This window comes from Parus major, chromosome 2 (assembly GCF_001522545.3).
Source record: "Parus major isolate Abel chromosome 2, Parus_major1.1, whole genome shotgun sequence".
Classification (NCBI taxonomy): Eukaryota; Metazoa; Chordata; class Aves; order Passeriformes; family Paridae; genus Parus; species Parus major.
In genome coordinates, this window is record NC_031769.1 from 112,357,947 (window position 1) to 112,376,946 (window position 19,000).

Here is a 19,000-nt window from a genome sequence, read left to right on the forward strand (position 1 = left end):
TTTTTTTTTTTTGCAATGAGATCGTAGAGCCTGCCAAGCTAAAGAGGCAAACATGGAGTAAAGTGTATTGCTTTACTATTTCATGTAAATAGTATGTAAAGAGTATAATATTTCATGATTCTCTGAATGTTTTCTGTGAGGACAGTATAAATGAATGAAGACAAACAGAAAAGGAAACCATGCCAAAGATGGGCCAGTGCCCAAGAATTACTGTGGTTCATTTCCTGTCTGTGTCACTTTTATACTTCTTTACCATCTTTATAGGCTGTGACACACTCTCCAGCTGCAGTACCTAGGTATCTTTTGTATTATTGCCAGATCTGTGTCATCTTACAATGAACTGTTTCTGTCAAATTCCACAGGGTCCACAATTTCAGTCCTTATTAGGACCACAAATCTGAAAAACGGAAAGATTTTTGTACTAGGCTGCTAGGATTGTGGGAATTCAAACAACACAGAAACTATACTGTGATACTCTCAGCTTTGGATTTTGCCATATAGTTGGCATAATTTATTCTTCCTTCTTTGACTATGTTAGAGCAAAGACAAGGCGTGCTGTGAGCTCCGTGTTCACCTTCAACCAGACAGCTGTGCCATCCTCGAGTCAGCCAGCTACCCAGGCCACACCGTGGCTTTCAATCGCCAAGGCAAAGTAGCCGATGAAAGATCAGGATACGCTGGGCTTTCCAAAGACTTTGTTGTGCACGTCAAGGTAAGGCGGGCAGAGGGAAATTAGGAAGACTCCCAGTTATACAAGTTGCAGTTAGAAAGCGGATTATTTCTAGCCGGGTTTCAGAGGTTTGCGAGCTAAAAGGGGGATCCTGTTCCACGAGGTGGAGCTCCACAACAGTTTAACATGTAGGCGGCACCTGGGAAGGCTCCCCTCGCTGCTGGCCCCGGGGAGCGCTGCCCACACCGCAGCTCCTACCTGCAAACAGGCTGGGCTGGAACACGGGCAAGATGAGACACTAAACTTCCTAGCAGACCTTCGAAAAGTAGCCCACGAGAGCTGCTGTTGAAAAGAGACAAGTTCCTTAATTTGCCACTCTCCTTGTGCTCTGGATGTTGTGCCGTGCTGCTGAGCAAGGAAAAGCAGGGATGCTGCAGATTAGGGAAGGATTTTCACCGCTCTGGTTAGTGCCTGCACAGAAAGCAGCAAATATCCAAAGACTGGAGGTATACTTCAATTACTTGAGCCTGACTCTTTTATCTTTCACACAAGGACGTTCATGAATCAGTGCTTAAAACAAAACAGTAGAAGCAGCATCAGTATCAAAATTTAATACGGAGAAAAGGAGTGCTGTTCACAGAGGACTTTTTGTTTCTGATCTAAAGGGTGTGTTTCACCATGGTGCCATCATTCTGCTCAACACAAGTCTCTGCCAGGCTCTGTCCCTTAGACCTGATGGGAGCTGCAGTGGAGCAGGTCAGCAGCAGCAGGAATCCTACTGGAAGGTGCATAAAATTGGCTCCGGACTCTGCATGTTTGAAAGTGTGAAAAAACCAAGAATGTATCTGAAGATCAAAGATGACCAGTGTGATGGAACAGTAAGCAATTCTTGTTTGCATTTCCCTCTGCAGATAGTTTGAGTGAATTGTCAGTGATAGGAGAGAATCTTTTTTAATTTGCCTGGATAAAAATGACATAAAACTTTGCTCAGATTTACTTTGTTTCAAATCTTTTCCTTCATTTGCCACAGAAACTCTAGAAAAATAGAGCAAGAGAAGATGTTGTGTTAGTTTGGCAATTGATTGAATCAGTGAAGATCTGATTATATTTTTAAACTACTGAGAATGTGGATGTAGTTAAAACTTATGTACTGCTAGATAGACGATGTAGATAAAACCCATTAAAGAATAATTAAGACATATGCAACTGTATATTTCCCTGACTTTTAAAGTGTGTTTCTGTTCATCTAATATTTCTCACATTTATGTGAGAAATATTCCTACATAATTTTTATTCGGGAGTTGAAGACAACTGAATATGAAATAAAGCTGTATAAGTACTCAGATATGAGGTCCATAAGAGCTTTGTCATTGCTTCCAGTACACTTTCAAAGATTAAAATGCTTGATCCATATTTTCAATTTAGGCTTTGTGAGTATATTATTTTTCAGCAGTGTTCCACCAGTGGATCAGGAGGTCCAGATAAAAAAGTGACATTGGGTAAAGGTTTTGAGATTAAACTTGTAAGTGCTATGAAACTGAGGGAAAAAATGACATTTATTTAATACATGTTATATTATGTTGCATTAGCAAACCTGTGCTATGTATAAAATTTGTATAGAAATATCCTATGTGTTCTAAAATATCTATTTTCACATTTCTTAATCCTCTGGAAACTGTTTAAGTGGGAAACTCCTTTGAATATATCCCAGTCTTTGCCTAAATCCTAACATAAATCAGAATGCTTTCACTTGGTCTTTCACTTCCCTGACTTATGTGATTAGTTTTGCTGGTTAAAGGATTAAAAAGGGATTAGGTACAGGTATGTCTCTGTGTGTGTAGTAATGTAGCATGTTGTGAAGAATGTAAAGCTAATCTGAAGTATTACTGGAAAGTAGTAATAATTAAGACTTAAGAAACATCCTCAAGTTACATTAATTCAATTGTTGAATTCATGTTTCTGTTTTCAATTTCTTAGGGCACAGGTGATGAATACTGTCATTTTAAAATTGAGAATAATTTGGAAACTGGATCTGTGAGTCTGGAATCAGTGCGAAATAAAGGGATATATGTCGGTCTTCTGCCAGATGGCCAGACTAAACCAGTTGTTAACACTGGGGAGAGAAATATCTTCTTCTACCCACAGGTCATCAAATGTAAGTGATTTCTCAACAGCCTATGGATTTACATAGTAATTGTCGCTGCCCGCTCGGCCCTTTTTGCCTCGGCCAGCTGTGGCCGATGTCAGCGGCAGGAGTGGGGAACCAGGCAAGCACTGCGAGGCTCAACCTGGAACCTGCGGAGCTCCTCTGCGCTCTGGCGTTTGGGCTCACAGGGCGACACGGGTTGTGGCGAAGGGAGAAAGAGTGCTCAGGCTCTCCCGATTTCCCAGGAACAAGTTTACTCCAACAGGTGCGGGGCTGGGATCACAGGGGAGAGGTCTGAGCCGAGACCCTCGGCACCCTCTCGCACCAGATTTCAAGGACTGTGTGCGGCTCATATGGTGACCAATGGGACAACAGCAACGGAGGAGTTCTGGGGGGGGATTACAATATGCAGGACCAATGGTAAGGACCCGGGGGAGGGAAAGCAACTGTACAATCAATGGGGCGTCGAGGAAGGGATGATAGGCAAGGAAAGTACTGGAACAAAAGGTGGGGTTCACATAGATTGATGGGGCTTAGGGGCAGGATTGGGGTGATGGATGGGGAACAATCTAGAAAAATGGGAAGGGTTTACAATGATGGGCAACTGGGGACGAACCATTCTTTATGACAGGGGAGCAACTGGGGTAAACCACCTCTGAACTTAATAAAACCAAACAAATGGGTGGCAACAAGTAATTAATAGTTTTAACTGACAAAATTCAAAGCAATAGTGTAAAAGATACATTGACACAATTTCCCTTGTGTTTCAGTAGTTTTAAAACTGAAAATTTTATTGTAAGCACACTTAATTTCTCCTACATATTCAGTTAATTCCTTTCTAATTGATAATAATAATAATGATAGTGATACAATAGTTGTCAATTGTTTTACTACTAAGCTTTTGAAAATGAGAATAGAAACAATGGACAAGATAAAGATGGCTTTGGCTTCCTGGGTGCATTCCCCATTCTGGCCACAGATTTTGGAAGCCTGTAAGATGTCTTGCTTCCAACTCTACCACAGTTTTTCCCAATTTCATAGGAGAATTAGTAGACTTTCAAGAAGGCCTACTTGTCAGTGTTCACTTTTGTTTTTAGTGATATGAAATACATTGTACTCCCCACCCAGTATATTCATTATGTCATTCCTCTGTCCCATAGTCAGATTTGAGAACTATTGCAGCCAAAATGTTTCCTCAGTAGAGAGCTGACCTACTCAACAAGCCAGGACTCAGAAACCGGGTCTCAGCACACTCTGGATCACTGTCATTGGATAGTCTGCTTGTCTTTTCCCCTTCAGGAGAACAAAGTTTTTAATTTGGTGAAAAACTGGCTACCAAAGCCAGCTGACTTAGATGATAGCTGCAGGAAACTACTCTACAGGAAATGTATTCTTATCTGGTGAACTTGACAACAGACATCAGGAAACGAAAAAAATCATGACAAGGCTAAATGGGCATCAGTTTGCAATTGAGAAGTTGGTCAGATTTTTTCCAAACAGAAAAAAAATTTTCAAAAAGAGAGTATCAAAACCTACAACCACTCTTACTAACTGTTACAGGCATATTGTGATCGAAAGTCACTGTAAGTGCATCCTTGCTGTTCCATCCCTGCTTGCTGCAGGGTGATAGGAATATTTTGATCACTGTGTCCTTGTAGAAATGAGGAAATTATTTGTCTTTATTACCTTTTGGGAGAGCAGTGTTTTCAATAGAAATTCTCAACAAGACAGTGCTTATTCATTAAATAAAGCTAAATGTTACTGTGTCATAGGCTTCAACCCCTCTAAATCTGCATTTCTCACCAAAAGGAACATAAAAAGGAGCTAATATTTTCTATGCAAGCAATAAATATTGTCTTTTTGACATTTTCATATTAACAATATCAATTTATATTATTTAAATGGTCTCTAGCAGTTTTCATTTCAGCATTCCCATTCATAAGAAAGGAAACATTTTGGGGGTGGAGAAGCTTATTTTGGGGACAGTTACATTTTAAGAAGTCATTTTATTCCTACATCAGTGTTAAATTTTTGCTTATATTTTTAAAACATTGAACGTATTTTAATTGGTATGTCAGGTTTGTTTTTTTTTTTCATTTCTTGTAGCATTCTGCTAACAATAAAGATTTTTATGTGTGTTGTGTGGAACAACTGTGAGATCTGTTGGTTGCTTCTGAGAAAGAAACACCAAATGGCTTCTAGCTTGACACAGATTTTGCATTTCATTGTTTCAGTTGGCCGGGAAAAGCCTATGGGAACATCTGCAGCACCCAAAGAAGAGAAGAAAGAGTTCAGAGAATCTCCATTCCAACCAGAAAAAGCCCAGGAGCCAGAACCTCAAAGGTCTTCAACTCCCCCACCCTCAAGTAAGTGAGAGTTTACAAACCAGCTGTGGTGTGTTGTTTTATGCTTGTCCTCTGTGTGTGTTTGCAGAGACTCACCTCAGGAAGGACAGTGAATGGCTTTTTATTGAATTGATTTATTGATTTTTATTGATCATTGAATTATGCACACAAACACAGTACATAAAATACATTGTCAGTCACTCTTTTTCTAAAAGGAGCATTGGAATGTGGTTTATTGATAAGGCAACAATCAGCATTAAAAAAAAATTAACTAGTAACTTATTGATTGAATGTTTCTGTGGAAATTAAGAGGTTGATATGGTGCAGAACCCTATCTAAGGCTCACTGAAAGAATGGAGTATTTCCCTTTTATGCTCTCACACTCATGTTTTCAGCTTTATGGTTTACTGGAGGAAAGAGGAAGGTTTTGATGCACTGCATGCTACATCTATACCTATGTTTTGGCAAGTAGGAGTAGATAATGTTCTGGTCATGCTTCTGGAGTTATGGTCTAGTAGGCTTTTTTTCTAGAATAAAATGTTTTATCTTTAGCTAAAGAAATTGCATAAATGGTCTAAACCAAGAATTTTTTGGAATATTCAGAGTCCTAGTAATCAAACTAAGATAACGAAACAAAACAGGGACTGATATATCTCTTAAACAGTGGGGATGATCATGTTTGCTTCCTGCATCTCTTATTTCAATCTATCCAAACACCCTGACAGTCTGAATCATGTCATATCACCATGAAAAGCAGGTGGGGTAAATGGAAACTACTGAGCTGCAAACAGCACATGGAGGCACATTCACAGGGTGGAAAAATGTCTGTTACTTTAAAAGAGTTTTAAAGACAAGATTATATTGCAACTTCCAGTATGAGAGACATGCTTACTCAGTTACAGGTATTCTCAAAGGCATTTATGTAGCAAGCAATTCAGGTGGGTTGCTGATTTAATCTCAAACTTGATCCTCAGACTGTTTCAAAGTGTAAATGAAAAGTTTGGCTGTGTGAACAAGTCATCACATCTGGCACCCTTGTTCATAGGGTATAATGGGAAGTATCAGGCAGGATTTTAATTAAATTCAATTCAACCAAAATATTCTGGTTAAATTTCAGGCATAGGTGTGAATCACTATAAATACTTAATTCTTTTTTTCCATTTTTAGCTCAAAACACCCAATTTCTGATCTATCAGACTTAACCTTGTATCATTGTGTCAGAAAGACTTCCCAAAGTATGGTGGGTTGTCAGCAGATATGCTGTGTCTGAAACCCATGGCAACAATGCACAAGCCATCAGTCCTGTTTTCAAAGAAGCTGGATGTTTTTAGGGTTGGATACAAAGGATCTTTTTATAGAAGCAATATCTGCCGTGAAATTGGTTACATAGAGTCTATAGCACTTTTTAAGTAGTTTTTCTGGCATTCATAAATATAGATTCTTCTTATGGAAAATGAATAGAAGTATCAAAGCTACTCTGTCTTTCAAATAAAATGATCATTTTTTAGTTAGATGCTTTTCACTCAATATATGACATGTACAGGTGAGCCTTAAGTTGTAAACTGATATTCACTAAATTGTCATTTTCTATTTTTCACTCCCAGTTAATATTTGGAAAAGGGTGATGCTTGTACTGAGTGTACAATCCAGCAGTAGGCTTTGCAGGCAAACTCAGAGCAGATAACTCTTAGACTGACCAGACCCTCACTTTTATGCCTGTGTCTGGTAGATGTGTTCTGGTTTTTGTTTTCACAAATAATAATTGATTAAGGATACATTAAACTGAAAACCATGCCATGGCATTTGGGACTTTTCCCATTGCAGTGCTCCTCAAGAAACTTCTTTCACTGTACAGAGATGATGTCAGGTCCCAGCTTCCACTTAAAAGCTCAGACATCATTAATTTCCATGACACAAATGCAGCGTGTGACCTTGAGAACACCTTTGTGGTTTGGTATTAACTAAGTATATCTCTGAGAAATGCTCTCTATATCCTCCACATTCTTTTCCTGTATGTCTGGTATTATTAGTTGCTATTAATTTTTTAATGTATTTTACTTATAAGATACAAATAAAATGTGATCTCATTTCCACCTCAGATAACACTGGAAATGATGACATACACAGGTGTAATAAAAATACATCAACTTTATTGCACAAACTTCTGCTCCAGAGATTAGTTTTCCTGATAGTTCATTTTAAAAGTGTCACTCAATCATATGGTCTTCTGAGACAAGATAATTTTCTTTTTCTGTTGCATTTAGGATAAGTAAGTAAATTGAAAAAAAGTTCTTTCTATGAAATTGTGGGAAAGCTTCTGACTTCATCATTCTCATGCAGGCCTATTAAAATTAATTTTTGTCACAATAGATTTACAGCATGGTATCATGAAGTGTGTAAAATCCCATGAGTAATGCAGGGCAACCATCAAATCCTCTTTTCAGACTGGAATATTTTTAGCCTGTAGCAAATCAATGCTACTGATTTCCATTTGTAACAAGAGCCAGGAATTTACGAGGCACAAAGCATTCCAAGCCTGTGAATTGTTTGTGCCTTATAATTGTTCCAAGTTACAATTGTAACTGTTTTGGGTTGCAACTGCCCAAGTGTGGAATTCTTGTCCTAAGCACAAGAAGCAGCATGGGATTCCTTATGTTTCTTGAGTATCTTTGCATTTTATGAACATTTTAATCACTTTGCTGTAAAAAAGTTGTGGTTTTAGATAGCTGGAAGGAATTCTAGTTTTCAAAGTTACAGGTGAGAAGTTAGGTAACTACAGTTGCAGAAAATTGTATAGTCAAGTTCTCAAAAATATTTATCATACCAAAGCAATTACTTTGTTATAGTTCTTTCAGGCACTGAAAGACAAGTGTAATTAAATTATTAGGCAGGTAAACTCTAAATGTTTGCCTGTTGCTTTATTTTTGGGGTGTGGATTTTCTTTTTCCTTTCAGAATAACTTGCTCTCAGTCATGACGAGGAATACAATAAAACCAGCCATTATTATGACAGTAATGCTAAATCATTATGACCATTCCAAAGTCATACTACTACTCTTAGAGGCACTGCTGTAAAAGTCATGCTACTCCACTTCTGAATTTCTTAATTGATTAACCAAATGTTATAATCTTTACCAGTGCTAAATTTCCTGTGATTTCAGAAGCCAGTCCTTATTTATTATAAAACTTTGTACTGGATTATAAGTCCTTTGCAATTCCTTGTGTGAATATTTCACATCAGTTAAGAGATCAATGCTAGTGGATCATAATTCAGTTTTGGTGCTTTAGTTACCATGTTGATTTAAGTATAGGATAACCTGATGATCCAACCAGCTGTGTAATTCCTTTTGAGTACAACTTTTAAGAAAAAAACTGCTGCTGGTGGTGATATCTTTTGCATCACCTTTTATTCTGTCTAGTTTTGGTTTGATTTTGTTTGATTGAGTGTTTGGTTTTTATTTCCTTTGATGTAAGGGCATCCAGAGAAATCCAATACAGTATTTTAATCAAGCAAATAAAAAAAGGAAAGAACTGTGATACCACTATATAACTTTTGCAGCAGAAACATCCACAGTGATTCACTGGGAATTCCTCAACAAATTCATGTTGGTGGCATATTAAAAATTCTTCTTGTAGTCACATGGAAAGTTCTCATGTGAAAAATTTGGGAATCCCTGGACGACACTGTATATTAGCAATGTGTAGGTTCATCTTTTCAAATTTGGGACTTATAACTGCTTCTTGTGTCAGAACAGACTATAAATTTCTGGCAGCAAAATTTCCCTCTTTTGGAGAGAGTTCTATGGTCAGTTAGACCACAGAACATAGTTCTATGGTCAGTCAGAGTTCTATGGTCCCATTATTGAAAAGCAGTGTTCCAGACATCTGATGTTTGTAAATTTCACTTTGGTTAAATTACACAAAATTTAATTCCTTTGCCCTAATAGAGTCTGTTTTTTTTGATATCTCCTGTGCAGAGGTGTCATTTGACGTCTCTACATGTATGTATATTTCTCTTAAGGGTAGATGGAAGATCACTAGGTGCTGTTCTAAAGTGAAGCCTGTGTTTTACAAAATTTGCTCAGCCATTAGAGCTGTGAAATTTATTCACAAAGTGCAACTGTGTTGCTATTGTCTCATTCATACAGAGCATGCCTTGGTCCAAATGATGGCACTGCATAAGTATGGTTGGGCAAGGCTATATTGAGGTGATTTTTTGTTTGTTTGTTTATTTGTTTGTTTTTTTGCAGCATTTAGTTTATATTTAAATTGAAGAATGTTAATTCCCTGATTTTTTTTTTATTTTAATTTGAAATGAAAATTGTATTCCCAGACATGTGAGCCTGCTAACAATGTCCCAACACAAGGCATTAGAGGAGAAATTCTACTTGTTTCTAAATGTCAGACTAAGGAACCAGAAATGTCAATTTAATGGTCAAAGTTCTGCACCATAGCATCCTTAGTCTGCTCCAGAATATGTACAAAGAATATGATAATAGCACGAGTGAGAGATAACTTGTTCTTTTCCAGCTGATTCTTGTAGCTCAACTAATCAGTACATTTTGGTCTAGACAAGAAACATAAATCAATCTTTTCAGACTATCTCACTTGCCATGAAAAAATACGACCTCCCTGCTGTTATGGCCTCCTTACGTGCTGAAGTTACAACAGCAGCTGGCAGTTTCATGTCAATTTTCATCTTCCACTAACGTTCTGTATTTCACAGAGGAAATGAGAAATCCCCAAGGTGGTGAGTGTCCCCTTCCTTCAGATGATGAATGGAAAGTGTCAATACTGACAGGAAATGCGGGAACTGAAGCAAGTGTTGCTCTTTGGATATATGGAGACAGAGGATTAACTGGACCAATAACTCTTGGCAAGGACAACAGGAAGCAGATGTTTTTTCCCAGGCAGGAAGATGAATTTCAGGTAGCTAATGAAGGCTAAGAACATTATTTTAGTAGGTATCTTTCCAAGGATTATCCTGTCATGTGAAAAGAAGAAATGGGTTTTTTCCTGTATTTACTGCATAAAATTAATCTGTATCTAATCTCCATGAATTCTGTGTTAAATCAGCTTGTTATTTATAGTAAGCAACAAAAGATATAATCTTTCTTTTAGACCTCCTCCCTCATATAGAAAATCAAATGGGGCAACTGCAGAAGTAAATTGATTTCTTTAAGGCTATTGATTTGAAACCAGCGTTAAAAACTATTCATTCTGAAACAAACCATGTCTGATAAAAGACTTGCATATTGTTTAGGGATCTTTAGCAATTACATTTTCCAGCATACAGTTTTCAAAGCATACTATAAAATGTATGCTATGGAAGTTGTTCAATTAAAGAAGAAAACCCATTTTAGAGCTGCCATATTATAAGTGACCAAAATTCCAGAAATGTTTACCTGTGAAATAACTAAAAGTCCAATGAAATCTATGTGCTACCGTGTTGTGAAAACACAGGGTTTCTGCTTTTATTTAAGAATAACCCCACTTCTATTTTAATAAGGGAATAATGTCCAGGTAGGCTGAGAGGAAATTACCAAAGGAGCTAAGATTTCTGTTTTTCTTAAATCTCTGTCTGAGATGCATCTAACACCATTGTCTTCAGTAGCTAAAGCACAAGTTATATGTTTCATGATTTTTTTCTGGACTCATGAACTCTTCTAATGCAATCTTAGCACAATCCAAGATTGCTACTGTCAATGATATTAATAATAATAATAATACTGTCTATGAATAGGGCATAGGCAGGGAGATAACCTACCATAATGTTAATTTTCTAAGCATATAGGCTATAGATTATGATCCACAGGGAATCCTGTTCTCCTAATTAGTAAATAATTTATAAGTGATGTTGGATAATGGCATGTTTGCAAAGTTAATCCATATGTTCAGAAGAGATGGACCAGTTTTTCTTCTCTACAATGGATGTGGCCCATTATGGCTGTGTGCTGCAGATATTGATCTTGTGTGAGAGCAGGATCTTTTTCTCAGCACCTGGGGCTACTACTAGGATTTTTTACATCACATTGACACTATTGCTTTCAGGCATGAAACAGCAAATGCCACTGAAGTGCTTTTGGCTCTTTAGTCTGCAGTGGATAAATCCACAAAGGAAAAGCCAATGAGTAAGAACTCCTTCTCCTCCTTTTCACTTTAAACTTTATCCTGTGCTTGTTTAACAGGATAGGTCTTGAAATGACAATAGGAATTTAAGACATAAAAAAAAAAGTTATACCTTCTTCTTACCATTTCTGTCTTTGAACATCTGTGTTTTCACTGATATATTCTAGAACAGAAGATACCAAATTTTATTTTTAAAGCAATCAGTTTAATCATAGCTCTGGACAGGAGTTTTAGGAAGAAAGTGGCTTTTGAAAGGCTGTAATAATCCAGAAATTAGGAATCAGTTTAAAGTTCTTTAACCTTTCCTTTATCAGTAAGATGTACAACTATGAAAAATTTGAGTAGAACCAACTTAAGAATTGAAAACCATTTCATATGATTTCATATGACTCACCCAAGTGAGTTTTCATTGCCTGTTTAATCATTCTGGAAATGGTGCATGAGAAAAATCAAGACTACCAGAGCATTTCTTCTGGAAGATCTATGCTTGTTTTAGGCAGAAAACACTCTTGCATTCTGACTTAGTCTACTACATTTTGTTTTGTGTTGATACATGAAATTATGTGCAACCTTTTTTCTTTGTTAACTAAATGTCTGAAGAGGGATTTATTGGAATAAACAGAATAGACAGAGTAGCCCTGTATGTGCAGGGAACACCAGCTCTGTGAATGTGAAGACAATATCCCATATTACTTGAGAAGTAGGTTAGTTTGTTTGTGAAATGGGGGGAAAGACAACAGCGGTTTTGTTCTGCATTCAAGCTGAATATATTCCCATACTTTACTGCTGTATTAATCCCAAATTCTCCAGGTTACCTCTAGGAGAACTACTCTTAGAGGGGAATATTATGCAGCATAAGCAAGGATATGACTCAGCAGAGCAAAGCAAAACTATTTTCTTAAGCCAATGGAAAACAAAGAAACTAAATTGTCACATCAGTGTTGCAAGCCTGGTGTTCACATTTATTTGGTTAATGGAATTCAGGTTGATGTAACAACTATGCCAATACAAATAACATGTGTGAAAGCCACAGATTCTGTCTCAAACAACCATTCAATCTGCATTTCAGTGTTCAGGAAATCCAGACTAAAAGTTTTTTCTTTAGCTAAAGTGTGGCAATGCTGTGACTATAACATAAAATTTTCTTGCAAAAAGATGCAAAAGCTGATACAGGAAATGAGGTAATTCTGATGTCTAAAATGAGAAGAGTGCTTTTGTTAATAAAGTATGAGTGGATAATATACTAGTGGGTGTTTCTACGAGAAAAATAATACAAAAAAAGTACAAAAATAATTTTTGTACAATTGAAATAGCTTTTTGGATGTAAATGGTGAAAAAGAATAGGCTGTTACCAACCTTTTATGAACACAATTATTATTTGAGAAATAGCATAATAACACATTTCCTTTCCTAAAGGTACATTACATATGACCTAAAATTATTTATGCTTGCTTTAAATAGTGGTTAAACTTTAGATGAACCCTAGATAAGTGAGGGTTCATTTAAAGTTTTGAAGATAGGTTGCATAGAAGTAAGTTGTTTGCTCTTTTTATAAGTAAGAGCACACATAATGCTTGAAAGTGCAAATGAATGCAAATCATAGTCAGAAGGCAAAGATGGCATCACTGACTTCTGAAGTTTTGTAGATGTTCTGTCAGCTTTTGGGAGCTATTCTTTAAGGTCTCCAAAATTTCATATCCTTCATGTTGACATATTAGGGTTTATGGTCATCTAACAGTGCAGAATTATGAAAGATTTGTGACTTGTAGTCAGAGGATGTAATTTTGTATTACTCATTGCTCTTACGAAAAACCCTCACCAATTTTTTTTACTCCTGGAACTTGGAAGAGTTCAAATACCTGCCAAATCTTCTCCTGGCAAGAAATATGATTCCACTAGGCTGTAATCTGGTCAACCCGGGGCTCATACAGTAATCTGCTTTGTTAAAACAGAAGCAGTGTTCTGTCTGAATTCTGTAACTTCAAATCTACAATCAAATATCATGTTTTGTTCCTGAGCACTCAGGTACTACAATGGCTCAGATAAATTTAGAATCAATTGAAAAGATAAAGGCGTAATTTTATGTAGTAATATATTGTACTGTTCTGACTTTATTCAGGTTAAAATGAACAACATTGGGAATATCTACAAGATAAGAATTGAACTTGATGGATTACCAAATGAACAATCCGAGTGGAACTTACAAAGGGTGAGACTTTTATGGTGATTTTGTTCCCATTTTATTAATTTTCACATGAACTAAAGGCCCATCTTTTCATAAAGACATAGGTTTATGAATCAGTAAATGCTGGTTTGGATAAGTTCTTACTGATTTGTATTCTAGGATTGCTTTAGAGATGACAAAAACACTGATATAGTTCATCTCCTAAGGGAAGAAAATATGCAGGATTATTTTGCAATTATTCCTAATTCCTTCAGACAGCAATTTTATTGTAATGACGTGTTTGACCAAGTTTTGCTTTCTGAAAATTTGCCATACTCTTTGGTATTTCTGTACTCTTCAGTGTGTGTTAGGGAGATTCCAGCTTTAAATTTCAGCTCTGAAAATTTGAAAATAATGGACCAGCAATAATTCCATGACAACAACTTGCAAGGACTGAAAAAAAATTTCTGAAAGATAAACTAAGTAAGTTATAATAGGCCCCACCATTCCTCATAATTATGAATATTTTCAGTGAAAAGAAAGATGCCTTTTTTTATTATTTGGTGAATTAATTCTTCTTTTTTGTTTTGTTTTAATTCTGTTTTTCTTTTGATATTTAGGGATTTTCACCATGCTAAATTTGTTCTAAATGCTTGCTAACACTGACACTCATGCATAATTTATTTCAGAACTGGAATAACAATTCTTTGTCTGTTTCTTATACTGAATTTGTAAAGGAGACAAGTTTATTCTTTTTAATTTGAGTAATCTTAAAAAGCTTGATTTAGACAATCAGAAGTAGGCATTACTATTAGATTTTACATAAACCCAAAGGTCTTAACTGAGACTGTAGTAAAACTGAATGTGGGTATAAATATTTTAGTTGCTCAAATGATTACAGGAATCTCACTTTCCAGCCTGATGGTTAGAAAAATATTTCTTTAACATTTTGTTCCAAATTTCATAGGGTAAGCCAGGAATTTCAAAAACTTCATTTCACATCAAGAAATGAATCAGGTTTAAAGCTGTGTTTTTCTGAAAAAGTAGTTAAGGCATGCAACTATTATGAATCAGCAGGGGGGGCTCTGCCAATAAATGTTAGAATTAGGAATCAGTGCTGCCCAAGTATTTCATGAAAGAATAAATACATGTTTTGGTGTTGCAAGCAGTGTTCACTTTACTTTAAATAATATTTTATTGGAAAAGTCAGATAAAGACATCTATTGCCCTGATTCCCTAAGTGTTAGAATTTGGATGTGAGTAATTGTTGTTATAATTTCGTTTGCAAGGCTTATGCATATTATATACACACTATATAAAACTACAACTGCAGAAAGATAATTTATGATTTCCTTTTTCTAGTCAAAACCTCTGGAAAAACCCTGTAGTAAGTATAGTAATTCAAGACCTACAAAAACTGCTTTCATAAAAGAGAATAAAGAGTGCTGTAATTATAGTAAACAAGGCAGCTATCTTACTGTACAGCAGCAAATAACTCTAGAAATTGGAATTCTAACCATCTTAAGGATATATAGGTGGTGCTGGTACATAGGTTGTTTTTTGTTTTTCTGTAGAAGAGCCTAAGATAATATAAACTGATTTAAGATTCCATTGTATCCTCTAATTGTCAAATTTCAGAAGAATGTAGATGATGAGTTTCATCCTGTTTTCATTCTAAAATAAAAAATCTGTGTCCATCTTTCTACATCTTACAAAAGCTCAGTGTCATGTAACAGCATCTACCAGAAGGTTTTCAGTCTTCAGTTCTCCAGGCAATGTTACATAGAGGTGGTTTACTCACTGAAACCAGACTTGGTGACATTTCAAATGGCAAGCCCACAAATTTCAACTACAGATTTGTTTGTTACACAGTAGTGGCCAAAATAAAAATATTTTCACGCTGCAATTTTGTATGTCATATTTACTGATTGTGTTACTGTTTTCTGAGTTGTAAAAAAAAATAAAAAAAAATGATATGTTTTGCTGTTTAGAAGCAAAGCACTGGAACTGAGTCACAGTTGAAATTGCTTCTCCTTCAGGTGATATTGCAACATCTAAAGAGCAAGAAAACAGTGAATTTTCCAGCCAACACATGGTTATCAAAGAGTCGTGATGATAGAGAATTTCTGTGTGAACTTCCAGTAGTGGAAGCTGGAAAACCTATCTATCCAAGTATGTGTGTACAGTTATTTATATATTGGTTACCTGGTTTTCAGTATTAATGCCAACAAATTGTGGTCCTAGCAATCTTAAAAGCAAATAGTTTGACTGATTTCTGGAGAGTATCTTCCAGAAAATGAATTGCATATCACACTTAGTGTCATCATTAAGCTGTAATAGTGAATAAAATTAATTGTGATTACACATAACTTACATTTTTTTCTTTTGGTTATTTTTGGAAGTTGTTTTATACCATGTTTATGTTCACACTGGTGACTTGGAGCAAGCTGGTACAGATTCTGAAGTTTATTTGTGCATCTATGGAAAAAGAGGGGATTCTGGTCTAAGACTTCTGCATAAAACTGGTGTACCAGTGACATTTCAGAGAGGAATGGTAAGTCTGAAAAGCAATTTGCTTAGCCTTATGAATATAGCTAAGTAACTGTACACAGTTTATACAGGTTCCTAGTAATAACAATAATAAAGCAAACCACATAAGTTTATCCAAATAACTTTTAAGAACTAAGGAAAATATACTTCTACTGACCCAGGGATTAATAGGATGAGTGAAAACATAGGCAGGAAAAGGGAAATGATTTGAGGGCCTACCCTCAGATGGTGAGAAAAGCTGCTTATGAATTTAAAATATTTCCTTTCAAAGTATGATGAGTTACAGTTGTCTCCAAATGAGTATAAAGAAATTGTTCCATGATTTCAGATCTTAGTAGGTCTGTTTGCTTTGTATTTCTTTTAATGTATAGTAGTATTGTGATTAATACAGGAGAGACTTAAAGTAATTTTTCTCTCAGTTTATTACCTTCAAGCTCTTCCAAAAGTAAAATATACATCCTGATTTTCAGCAATATGGTTGAATTTCAGGAACTACTGAATTTAATGTAAACTCTGCCACTAGTCTTCTTGTGACCTTCTTTTGAGCCTGTTTCTTCCTTTGTGATCTATTGAGGATTAACACTTGTATGTGTAACCAGTGGTATCAAGCTGCTAGTAGAACGCTTAATTGCAAAATGAAAAGCAGTACCTAAAATGCTAAAGCAAGCCATAACCTCTACTGGGAAACTTTAAAATAAAATATAAATATGTTATGCTGTTACTAATGTATGAGAGATAAAGTTCTATTCAAATTAAAATGTAGAATTTAAGTGGAATTTTCTGGGGGGCATTATTTTAGCCTGATTGATAGTCAGTTCAGCATATTATTTACACTGGGGCTAAGGGGAATGGTTCAAAGTGCACTTTGTTATGGAAATGGGTGAATAAGACAGTAGATTGTTTGGAGCAGCAGAGCAGGGACTGGGATATATCATTTCTATAGGGATAGTGGAATGCTGACTTGAATAACTTGATTTCATCCCTGCCATGACATTCTGCATTACATTGGGCAAATTGCTTAAATTAAAACTTTCCTGAGTGACCACTTTTTTCATGCTTATGTATTGCTGCATAACCAGTTTAACTTTTCTGAACAACCATAGCTGTAACTGAGTTCAAATAGAATTCTGCTCTGCACCTAGTAAGCTCTTTGAAATGCTAAATATTTCAGTAAATTAACCCCTCTGTTTCTCAGTTGAGCACCCACACCACTTTGCATCTTTGACAGCTTTTGGCAGTAAACTCTGTGCTTTAACTGTGTAGGTAAATTGAAATATTATGCAGATGGTCTTTCAAGAAAGAGATTAAGCAGTTGCAGAAAACCAGGGTGCTATGGGAGATGTGCAAAGGTGAAGTCACTGGGGAAATCAGTTCTGTTTCACTGAGCTCTTTGGGTAGTTGCAGTAAATAATGCATAGAGTCATAAAGATAATGAAGATAAAAAGAGATACTGAAAATCTGTCATCCTCCTGAGCACACTTTGAGGCAGGAATCTTTCAGAGAGAATAGCTTGTGATCATATATTATCAATACACAAGGGATAAGTAATCTTGCACAGGCAGTCTCAATTCTGCCATTTGCTGAGGACTGAGAGCTTTACAGATATGAATTTTCCAGTGTATTTCTTTCCTTCATTTTCTTTTTACTGAGAAGAATGATCTGGACCATTACGTTTAGAGACAGAAAGCTGTATGCTTTTTCCTGGGACAGAAAATTATCAACCTGAACCTGATCAGCTTCATGCTTCTATGAAAACAATCTTTTCCAACTATAAGCACAAGCCTAGATGAATAACAAGGGGAAAATGGCATGTCAGATTTCAGTTTCTTTCAGTAGAATAACATGTAAGTAGAGGAGGTGAAACCAAAAAAAGAAAATGATGAGAAGGTCTGTTTTAATGTAATATCGACAAAGGAAATAACAGCTTTACATTTTTCTTACCTAGAGAAATGTAAATGGCAAGGTTTTGAAACAGTGCTAAAGGGTTGTGTGCAGCATTTTGGATGATGGCTGTAAAAGCCCAATTTATTTGAGGTTATTACTTGATCCTGATTTTGACTGTGTTTTCTTACTTACTGTGACACTTCATCAAAAGACATTTAACTCTTCAGAGCCAAACTCCTTGAATACAGGCCAGCTGTCGTTAAAACAGATTGAAATCTTTGTACATTGTGGGAGTTGATCAGGCTTTTAACACACTTCAGTTTTTGGACTGCCTTATTTGTAGCAAATTGCAGAGTACTGTCTCCTCTGTCTTCCAGGTGAGTGTTTTTGAAGTGGAAGCTGTATCTCTGGGGAAGCTGCAGAAGGTGCTGTTGCGCTGTGAGGCCAGTAGCAAGTCCCAACATTGGTATTGTGATAAAGTCATTGTCAGAGAAGCCGAGAACAACTCAGAATATGTTTTCAATTGTGAAAGGTAGTTTTTACAACAATATTAAGTATTTTTCAATGTACTTTTAGTGTATCACTAAAAGTATTATGTCAATTGATGTATTAAATGTGAGTTTTCCAGGCAAAGACATTTTTATTATTTCACAGTTTTATAAAATCCACAAAATATGTTGTTCCAGAACAGATTGCTTGAATTGATGTTCTGTATGGTCTGTAGCAAAGTTTGAACACTTATATTGAGTCTGTGTTCCTAGATTTTAGAGTACAGCCTTATCCTACAGGATAAGTAGTACAGCTCAGTGCTGTGAGCGTGATTTACCTTTCACGAAGGAATGATAAAGAACCTGAAATATTCTAAATTAAGTGTATTTCTAAATGGGAAAAAACCCCAGATTTTCCATCCAAAACTAGAATTTCACTCTCTTTACAGCATGGCCAGACAAATATGATTCTCAGAACTATTTTGCAGATGTTCTGTTTCAGTTATTAAATGAGCATCTTAAAAGTCCCATGGTAATCCCATGTTTGGAGTTTTCAGTTTACAGTCTTGTGGGTATATGCATGAGTCAAATGAAATAAAGAAAGTGAAGAGAGACAATATGACTA

General features: G+C 36.1%; 1 protein-coding gene across 1 annotated transcript in view; it reads left to right on the top strand.

The window, feature by feature from the left end:
- Positions 1–1,341: 1,341 nt before the first annotated feature.
- Positions 1,342–19,000, top strand: part of LOC107216088 (RP1 axonemal microtubule associated) — a 132,824-nt gene continuing 115,165 nt past the window's right edge. Inside the window, exons 1-8 of the mRNA XM_033512262.1 lie at positions 1,342–1,548; positions 2,648–2,825; positions 5,051–5,182; positions 9,887–10,089; positions 13,409–13,498; positions 15,493–15,625; positions 15,856–16,007; positions 18,265–18,419. Coding sequence (XP_033368153.1) covers positions 1,483–1,548; positions 2,648–2,825; positions 5,051–5,182; positions 9,887–10,089; positions 13,409–13,498; positions 15,493–15,625; positions 15,856–16,007; positions 18,265–18,419 — 1,109 coding nt within the window. The 5' untranslated portion in view covers positions 1,342–1,482. The remainder of the gene's footprint in view (positions 1,549–2,647; positions 2,826–5,050; positions 5,183–9,886; positions 10,090–13,408; positions 13,499–15,492; positions 15,626–15,855; positions 16,008–18,264; positions 18,420–19,000) is intronic.